The 9,868-nt window shown below is 40.2% G+C and overlaps 1 protein-coding gene across 1 annotated transcript; it reads right to left on the bottom strand.

Moving 5' to 3' along the window:
* Positions 1-6,454: 6,454 nt before the first annotated feature.
* On the bottom strand, positions 6,455-9,704 carry dusp19a (dual specificity phosphatase 19a). Its single transcript, XM_028990631.1, has 4 exons — positions 8,927-9,704; positions 8,747-8,793; positions 8,517-8,669; positions 6,455-7,756 (listed from the first exon to the last, which is right to left on the bottom strand). Exons 1-4 carry the CDS (start codon positions 9,147-9,149, stop codon positions 7,541-7,543), a joined length of 639 nt encoding a protein of 212 aa, XP_028846464.1. The 5' UTR covers positions 9,150-9,704; the 3' UTR covers positions 6,455-7,540.
* Positions 9,705-9,868: the final 164 nt, after the last annotated feature.

Genomic DNA, 9,868 nt, shown 5'->3' with positions numbered 1-9,868 from the left:
AACTTAGGGTTAAGTGTCTTGCTCAGGGACACAATGGTAGGGTTTGAACCTGTGACTCTGTAGTCTTCTGGTTCATAGGCAAGTGTGTTACCCACTAGGCTACTACCATCCCACAAAATTCACCATATGAAGAAGGCTACCCATTTCCTCAACAGGACAAGCAGGAATCTGGATATACCAGAATGCCACAGTTTAAAGGTCCCCTGACATGAAAATTTCACTTTGTGAAATTACTTAATATTAATACTAGTTCCCCTGGCCTGTCTATGGTCCTGCTAAAAATGGTGATATGTATAAAGAGTGCTTCCATCATCCTGCTTTGTTGTTCAGAGAGCGGCAGCTCAGAATTTTTCCCCTTACATCTTCATAAAGGGGAAAGGTTACACAACGTCCTTTCTGTGCCAAACACTGTTGTTGGTGAATGGTGTCGATGTCATTTCTGCGAATGCCCGCTCACTTCCATAGGCCGCTCTCTTCCTCGCCGTGCCTCTCTCCTCCTCATCAGCATTTAAAGCTAGAGACTTCGGATACAGTATTAGGGGACCACTGAGACCTATATAATAGCATAAAAAAAAATCATGTCAGGGTACTGTTAATAATATCTACACTCCTACAGGGGGAAAAAAACTATTAATTTTGTAACGTGTTAAAAAATGGCAAAGCGTAATTCATTATGCCTGATGCGGCTCTTAAATTAAATATAAGACACATTAAGGGGGGATAATATCTTCCGCCTGCCAATATAAAAATAGCGTTCTAATTGAAGAAACCACATATTCTACATGTAATCATGAGACCCATTGTTCAGAACCTTGAGCTTCCTTCCTCACTGCATCTCCGTCATGTCAGACACAATTCCCAGATTTAGAAACTACTTTGAAAGGACGGCCACCACACTAACCTAATGACTTCTTCCCTACTGCAGAATGTACATAAACCCACTGCGGCCGCTGTGCTGGAACTGCCGGCTGTAATGCAGTTGTGTGAAGACTTATTCCACCTAAATGGTTCTAAATCTGTTTAAAATGGAAGTGGACTAAATTGTTGAGTCTGGTGCACCGCCTCTTCTCTTCTCCTATCGACTCAATTGCCTGAATTGATCTTAATAGCAGACCCAAGTAGACCTGCAACCATTCATTCATCTTCTAAACCCACTTAGACACAAGGAAGATGAAGCCCCATTGATCTTCAGGCACAATCTCAGAAACAGACACCAGTCCATCATAGTGTACAGGGGAACCTGTTCGTGGCCTGGCTGTAGCCTCCTATACACTTCGGAGATTAACTTTTGGAGGTGAAGAAGGCCTGCAAAGGGACAGAGACTGCACATCTGGAGCAGCACATTGATCCGTTTACCAGAAACAGGAGCTTGGTGAAGGAAATACACCACAGTGTACCACCGAGGGTGAAAAAAAGACCACTTTGTCTAACATTAACGAACTCTCGAACCAAGGTCTTCTTTCACATTGGATCAGCACTAACTTTTATTAATATTAATCTGTACATAATATATACAAAAATGTAATATTTGTAATTTTTTTATACTTTAAGCTATAGTGTGCCAAGCTTGTTCTAAACTGTAAAAGTAAGGCTGCACCCTATTTCAGAAGACCAAGCCCACCCAAGAAAATTGCTTTTAAAATAACTTAATGGGGAAATAAGATGTGATTATGATTATGTGAGCTGTGTTTTGAGCTTCCTGTAAATTTCTCCTAGTATGGTGATAAATTCAGGTAGGCCTATAGATGGCTTCTTAAGAGCCTCACGTATTCTGTGCAAATGGTCCATGGCATAGTTATGGCTAACTGAAAACCTGAAGTTAAGTCTCAGGAAGTTGTTTTATTTGATTTAATCCTTGGGTGAATTTCTGTTCCACACTATTTTATTTAAACATATTTATTTATTTCATGGTGTGGTTTAGTTAAAGGTGTAATAAACGCTGAGATTTGTCATGATATTCGGGCTTGGTCACTTCCAAAACAAAATTTTGATGGAGTGGAAAATGATGAATCTATTCTTTTTCAGCTATCACTGCAATCACTTCCAAATCATTATTCTGTAAATTAATCTTTATGTACTGGGATAGAAAGGTGAACCACAGACACAAGACAGGAAGTCAGCATGTGAAGTGGCGATGTATATACATGTGCATGCTTTATTAGTGACTTTTCATTATGAGAGTACAGGCAAAACTGTATAGTACAACATTATCTCCATCATTGTAGCTTTATTTTTACTACTTTCTTGCATTTACAACAATGCCCAGTGAACAGAATACAACATGGTCCATGCTGGCTTTAATAAAATAGACACTGCTGCTATTTCATTGTGAATTATGCATAAATCTAGAATGTGCTAGATACACAGTCCTTTGCAAAAAATGAGTTTTGACTAATACACCAATACGAATATCAGGATTGATATGGATGCTTAGGCTATGAAACCAAATGCTGCTCTACAGGTTGACAGAAATGGCATTTCTCTATGCAAGAAATCGTTTATTGATTGCTTTAAAAAAAAAGACACTGTGTGTATTTTTGTGTATTTTTGTGTGTATTGATATTAAGTAGCCTTTGAATTTTTTAATTTCTAATACAACATTTTCGATGTCAACACTTAGCTTATGGCTTCCTACAGTTATGGCTTCACCCTTCCTGCAGCATTATGTCATTTGTGAAGCATTTAACTGTACTTCAACATAAAATTCAAAGCGCATCCTAATGTTTCAATGCAAAGGTGAAACACTAAGTGTTTCATGCACTTTCATCAAGCAGGGGACAATTATGTAAAATAATAAATATTGCATAAGACTTATATAACAATCAGTAGTTGTACACTAGTCAAACCTTACCAACTTCTAATGTAGATTCAAGGAGAATGTCACAGAAGAGCACAATAATGGGAAAGACGGGGCAGGACTGAGAGTGTTAGATGGTGTGAGGACAAGGAGCTGATACCATGCCACATGTGAAAACGTCATTAAATCTTTTTCGCTTCTTATGTCCAGGCTTCAGAGGACCCCATTATCATCACTCATCTGTAATTTTTAAAATAAAGATCAGATCAAACCTTTGGTTTAATCCCAACCTGCGTCAAAACAGCTGAGATGCACCTTAATCCTCTGGCATGTGACCTTTTTGCATAAGCATATGACGACAGTGGCCGTGCCGGAAGGGAAAAAATGAAGCTAAAAGCAATAATGTGAGTTAATGAATGTTTGATCCTTTTCTCGGCTGCAGGTGACCAGATAATCTCTTCTGACTGAACATGACATCAATGCATTTGGGTACATCCAGCAGCAGTCATCACTTTTCCACATGAGGCTCATCTCGCCACCATGCTGCACAAACTATTCCTCCATACAGTCGCTTCTCGATGGTGAATTCGAAAACCGGTGAAGTAACAAATTCTCTTACATTTAATCTATGTACTCGGCTCTGGAGAAAAGGCACGTTCAACTTTATTTTGTGATTATGGGGAGCCATCTGGTGGCCACATCCATTATTTAACCACTTTACCATACTGAACGGTTTTGCCTTGAAGACTGAACAAATTTTAATGTACTGTGGTGAGTAGGTTATTAATTTAAGATAAACTCTACCTTTCCTATTCATTTCATTTTCAAATAAAGTTAAGTTCATTGTGCACACCATCAATTCATATACAGCCATATAACAGACTTCCATGTGGTTATATTGAAAGGCAAAGGTCATATGTTGTTCTTCTGTACATCACTGATTTTCTTTTGCCATTTCTAATAATTAAAAATAATTTATTATTTCCTTCTATGCTCATAACTTTGTGGTTCACTTCAATGGCCTATCATTAAAGGCACATAAACAGGTCTGTTGCAAATATAGCCAAGGTCTTTTGTCAAAAGCAACATGGTGAATTGGGTGTCACAGGGTGAAATAAGAACTAAGATAAAACAATTTACTATGCTTGAACGGCAAAAACATTTATTTGTCCTAAGCGGAACACTTCTTTCTGATCATTCTGATCAAAGGTAAATAAAGTGGCACAACCAATCTTTCAGCCGCTCACATCCCTACATCATTAAGCCAGTTGGCACTAAATCCCAGGAGCTGGTGCAGAAACATTACATGTGTTGAAATTCTATTCAGTCTGAGAATAGGACTAGAATTGGAATAGGAAGGATAGAAGGCACGCATTAGGCACAATACTTCACTAAATGATTATTTGCTTTGTGCAAGTATTGCCAGATTGATCTGTTTTGATCCCCGTCGAGAAAAGATATTAGGGAACCCATCCCTTCAATGTAAGAAGGCAGTCACAACGGTTAAATATTTACCAGATTTTGTGCAGTTTTCTTTGTGCAGTTTTCTGTGTTGATGCATCTTTGAAAAACAAACCTTTTATCTGGCAACACATCTTCCAACTCACACTGTGCTGAACCCCATCCTTGAGTGCTTAAACACCCATGCATAATAAATGCATGATAATACACAGGTATACAGTAGATTTGAATGCGTGTAGAAAGACCAGGAGTGACACTCATGTACATCATCAAATTAAAAAGAAACGATTTATATTCCCTAGTGTCTTGAAAGAACACTTCCAACCATAAAAAGACAAACCAGGCAGCACTTGTTTATAATGTGCATTGCTCACACTTTTGTCTACAATTTCAGTGAAAGGGTCTTATTAGTAATATTATTAGCCCATAAACAGATCTGGAGCAAATTTTGCCAAGGTCATTTTGCACTAATCAACAGCTAATATGGCACAGGGGGGTGATGACCACGTGCACAAAAAAGATAAATAAATGATTATGCTGACTGTGTTGCCAACTGCGGCACCCTTATTAGGCCCAGTGGGCCCGTGAGACTACCTGAAGGGTGTGGTGCTGTGGCTGAAGTGGTGTGACATTAAAAGGCACTAAATCTTGCCTATGTACCACATCCATCAGCCTGAGGTCTCAAATATACAGGCAGCCTCTATGAGCTGCGGTGAAATACTAAAGGGTACAGGCTATTACAATACCAGCCATTAACGAAGAGGAGCCAAACACCTAATGATGCATTATTAATTATAGATTACTACAGCAATTAACAAAATCACATTGGTAACTCGAGCATGGAACAATGGCTTTAAAGGGAATTATGCAGTCTGCAGGGCACTGGTGCACAGGTACTTCAAAAATTAAATATCCATAGGGCGCAAAAACAGAAACTTACCTGCAAAAACCAATGAATAAAAGTAGCGCAGATAGAGCAACTGCAGGAAAGTGTGTGAAAGTTCTCCCCTGGACAAATACGATGCAAACTGACCCTGGCAGCAGTCGTGCTAATCTAACATCCAATGGCTCTTCACAATGATTGTGAAATCAGGAGGCCACATTTGCTCCTCTTAATTATGCTTCGTTTGGCTATAGGACAAAATCTTTAATTGCTTTCCTCGCAGCAATTCAGCAGCACTGGCAACCGAAACGGTGAAGAGCAAATTAGGCTCCAATCTGCCGAGCACAATCTACTGCCCAGAGAGGCATCATAATGAATTCCACGGCTTTGTTCTGCCCACTCAACCCTGTGCATCCAGGGGGCTTGAAACAAAATAGTAAGATTGAGTCATTATAATGCACGCTCTAAAGCATGAAGACTGTACCGATGCGATATTCCAATCATAATATTGGCTTCAGGCTTTCCAAAGCCCACTGAGCTGCACAAATAGTATATTTCTACATTAAAGCTGCTTTTTACAAATGAGTTGACGCACACATCCAAAGAATCCTATAAGGGTACTGAATCATCGTGCAAAACAGCTTGGCGACTTTCACGTGAAAGGTCAAAAACTGCCCTACAAGGTTTAATTTAGATTTTGCAATATAACCCAGAACACTGCATAGTGTGTGTGTGTGTGTTTGCAGAAATGCCCTACTTACAAATAATGAGCGCATTGTTATTTCTATTACTTACACATGTAGAATCAGGTTGAATAATGCATCTCAACCCTTGTGACTATATTCCCCAAATTACTATGTAATATGAGAAAACAATGTACCATGAAATTCCAAGAGGATGCATGCGTGTGTTGCATAAATGCACCACATTTACTGACTTTTCTGTTTATAAATATGTTATGGTTTTTTTACTCTCTGCAAAAAATAATAATAATAATACTGGCATACTTGAGAGGCGTTGACAACAGGGACCAAAGTTCCACCCCTTGCCTTCCTCCGCGCCTCTCGTGTGACCTTTTGAACCGCGCCGCCGTCTGCTGGAGCTGTGGCGGCCTTCCTCCTGGCCAGCGTGGAGGACAGGGTGCCCATGTGGAGAGAGGAGGAGAGAAGGTCCTCGTGGCCGCGTCCGGCGGGGCTGCCCAGCCTGCGCACGACGCATCGCGCTTTCGGCTAGATGCAGTTCGCACGGGCGACGCAGGTGGCGCTGTAGAGCGGAATGGCCGCGGGAACGGGGAAGCGAGCAGGAGGCAAAAATGAGAGGGCTGAAACATGCTTTTATTGTAATGTTCCATCTACTTCAGCCTGTTGTTCCTCAGCTGTGGTCTTTTTTTTTCTGAGGATTTCTACATTGCATACAAACGAAAGAAAAATGCAGTCAAAAACGCCCACATGTGCAGAGCTGAGAACAGTCACATTATGTAAGACACATACATGTTAGCTCATAAAATATTTAGAAAAGGGTCAAAAACCATCCTGGTCAAAAAAGGTAAAAGCAAAGGCAACTGGCTATTTTAAGACAGAAAACCCAGAAAAGGTTTCTTTTTTTTTTTTTTTGCTTCAAAGTGTAGGATAGAATAATAGCTACTCAACAAAAAAAGGTTCAACAATTTCATCAAATTACAAAATACTAAAAATAAATAGCTTTATTCACTGCAGGCGAGTGTTAGTGATATGTTAGTGTGGAGGGCAAATTAAGAATCTGTTCAAAATTCCCATAAGGTTATCATACAAACAAAGAATGCACACTAAGCTTTAGAACTACACACATGCACAATCCATATTTAGCCTGAACAAATTGATTTTAAGTACATCTGGAATTATGGGATTTGCTTGTTACAATATAATCCTTATATATCAGGGATGATTTACAAATAGCTTAAAACTTTATGTATTAAAAATTCATGTCTATGTTCATCTAACTATAGATACCATATCAGCAAATTATGTCCTTATCAACTATCAACAGAAAATAGACCCAACAAAAAAAACTACTAATAAAACATCTGCTGGATTGGGGGTTTCCAGTCCTGTTCCTGAAGACCCTCTTGTCAGAAAGTTTTCCTTCCAACCATTGATTAATTAGCATATCATTAATAACCTAAGGATATATGTAGAACATTGAAAATATTCCATCAAGGAACAGTACTTTGGACCCATGTATGATATATCAGGTAATCCTGCCCAGTTCTTAAGCTTTAATGCACACAGTAAAAATTGTAGAGGATGCATAACTATTTTTGGGCAATCAAATTAAAAGGCACCTTTACAGGCTTTATATTTACATTATCAATAATAAGCTGCATTATATACCAGTCATAGATTGTAAAAAGCATGTCTTACTCAGTGAGCCAAACCATTTACGTGCATGTTTTCTTGTGGTTTGTAATTTTTCAGCTGCTCGATGAAGCCTGGGTTCGGACTCGAGGTGGGACGTGCTGATTTCACGCAGGCAAGCGCATCCTGAAATGACAGGCCTTCCCTGGACATGAGGTATCCGATGACTACGGCGACTGAACGGGAGACTCCAGTATTGCAGTGGACCAGCACAACTCCTCTCTGCAAATAGAAGAAAAGGCAACAGTCACCCCCTATCTACCCAATCGGGTTACAATGGCACGGCGATTAGAAAGGGTCAGTGGCCACAGAAGCACTCAAGCATTCTTATGGCAAAAAAAAAAAACTACTGACTTATTCAGAACAATATCAATTACACCGTCGCAGGTTATCTTAATTTGTGTAATAAATACGATGCTAATCTTTCACAATGGCAGAATCACAAGCCGTAAGGTGAGACAATGACTCTGCGTTTAGCTAAAAGCAGCATAGTTCGAGTAATTAAGGTGACGTTACACCCATATCATGGGTTACATGGCAAGCAAGGGGCCAAAAGAATGCATACTCATTTTACAGAGGAATGGAAACTTATTTCCAATGGCCGTTGTAATCATAAACCATTGCGAATTTGCATCATGTGACAGTGTCAGGTTGAGGGTGACTGGCTCAACTATTTGGTAAAGAGGTTGTATGACAGACAATGGCCGGTAGTGATATGATCTTTCTACAACGTGCTAAATAATGTATGGTGAAAACTCGACATCCATTATTTACCACGCTGTGTGGATACCTAGAATAAGGGATGTTTCACCTTGGCTGACCATCTAATGCCCAATAGGCCAATCGCTAACTCTAAAAGGTCCTTATAATATACTTTGTACATTAAGTTTCAACCTTTTTTGTGTTTAAACATCACCCTTGCATCCAACATAGGCAATTTAAAATACAAAAATTGTACATTTAAGCGTAATGAAAAGGATACCTCTTCTCTGGCCTGTTCGATAAACTGGGAGCATTCCTGAAGATGAGCGGTGATGTCTGTGTCTGGCAGGTCACATATGCTCTGCGTTTTATAAATGAATAGGTCTGGGAATGCATTCTCCACACCATATGCAACATTCAGGATATGCGTAACCTGAAATCAACAGAACGAGCTTTAGAAAACGTGGTGTTAAGACAGCAAAAATTAACACCGTTGCACAAAACCCACACCTTGTACTTCCTCAACGTGCCAAAGTCATGTGCTGCATCTTGAGACCCTGTCAGTGTAAAAAAAAAAAAAAAAAAAAAAAAGAATCGATTCTATTCTGTTTTAAGGCAACGAAAAAAGTTAAACAATTATGCATTCCATAACATTCAGGCTATACGTCAGTGCCTACAGCCAAAGCTCACCAAGCAAGAGATGGGGCTTTATAAAGCCAACTTGAAGATCCCAGGTGTTGTCTTGGACATAGCCCACAGCCGTCTCCGGCTGGACGGTGTCTTCGACCACATGAACCGTGGATCCTTTCCACGTCTCAATAATCCGTCTTCCACTCAGGGTCGTCACCCGGGTGCATTGCTTCCTCAAGTTGTTTTTTGAAAAAGCTTTAATTTCCTGTGCAAGCGACTGCATCACATGTGTCGAGAAATTCACCAAAGCAGGAGAGAAAAAATAAAAAAAACAGCCTCCGATGGTTTTCGTGCTGCGGCCTCGTCGGCTGACGCTGGACTTCGCTTTATTTTTTCTTGCCCAGGTCCTGGTGGCGAGCGCATCTTACCTGCAAAGGTGTCACTAACACTAACATGTGTTACCTGTGGGCGGATAATGTGACAGCAGCGGCACCTATCGGTGATGGCTGGCCACACCTTTCCCTATGTGTTCTCAAACCATGACCGTGCAATACTGCAACATTGCAGACACACATGTTTCCTTATTTATCCAAAGTTATAGGATGGGATGACCCTTAACTTTTTTTGGTAATAGGAGGAGCTTCTTCCCGTAGGCCATATAAGCTCTCAACAACAACAACAACAACAACATAATATAGAACTCTAATACACTCTAGCACTAATATACTTCAATCAGAAGGGTGTGTTGTAGCCTAGTGGGTAGCCTTGGCTAGCAGTTAGGAAGCGGCCCCATAATCAGGAGGTTGCCGGCTCACTGCTCACTCAGGGTGATGGGATAAATGCAGAGGACAAATTTCACTGTGTGCACAGTGTGCTGTGCTGCTGTGTCTCACATGTGACAATCACTTCATTTTCACTTCACTTTAACACACTCACCTATGACCCAGAAGACCCAGGTTCAAATCCCACTTACCACTATTGTGTCCTTGAGAAAGAAACTTA

This window comes from Denticeps clupeoides, chromosome 9 (genome assembly GCF_900700375.1).
Source record: "Denticeps clupeoides chromosome 9, fDenClu1.1, whole genome shotgun sequence".
Lineage (NCBI taxonomy): Eukaryota > Metazoa > Chordata > Actinopteri > Clupeiformes > Denticipitidae > Denticeps > Denticeps clupeoides.
Note: the sequence above shows the minus strand (reverse complement) of the source record. Positions and strands in the feature narration are given on the sequence as shown.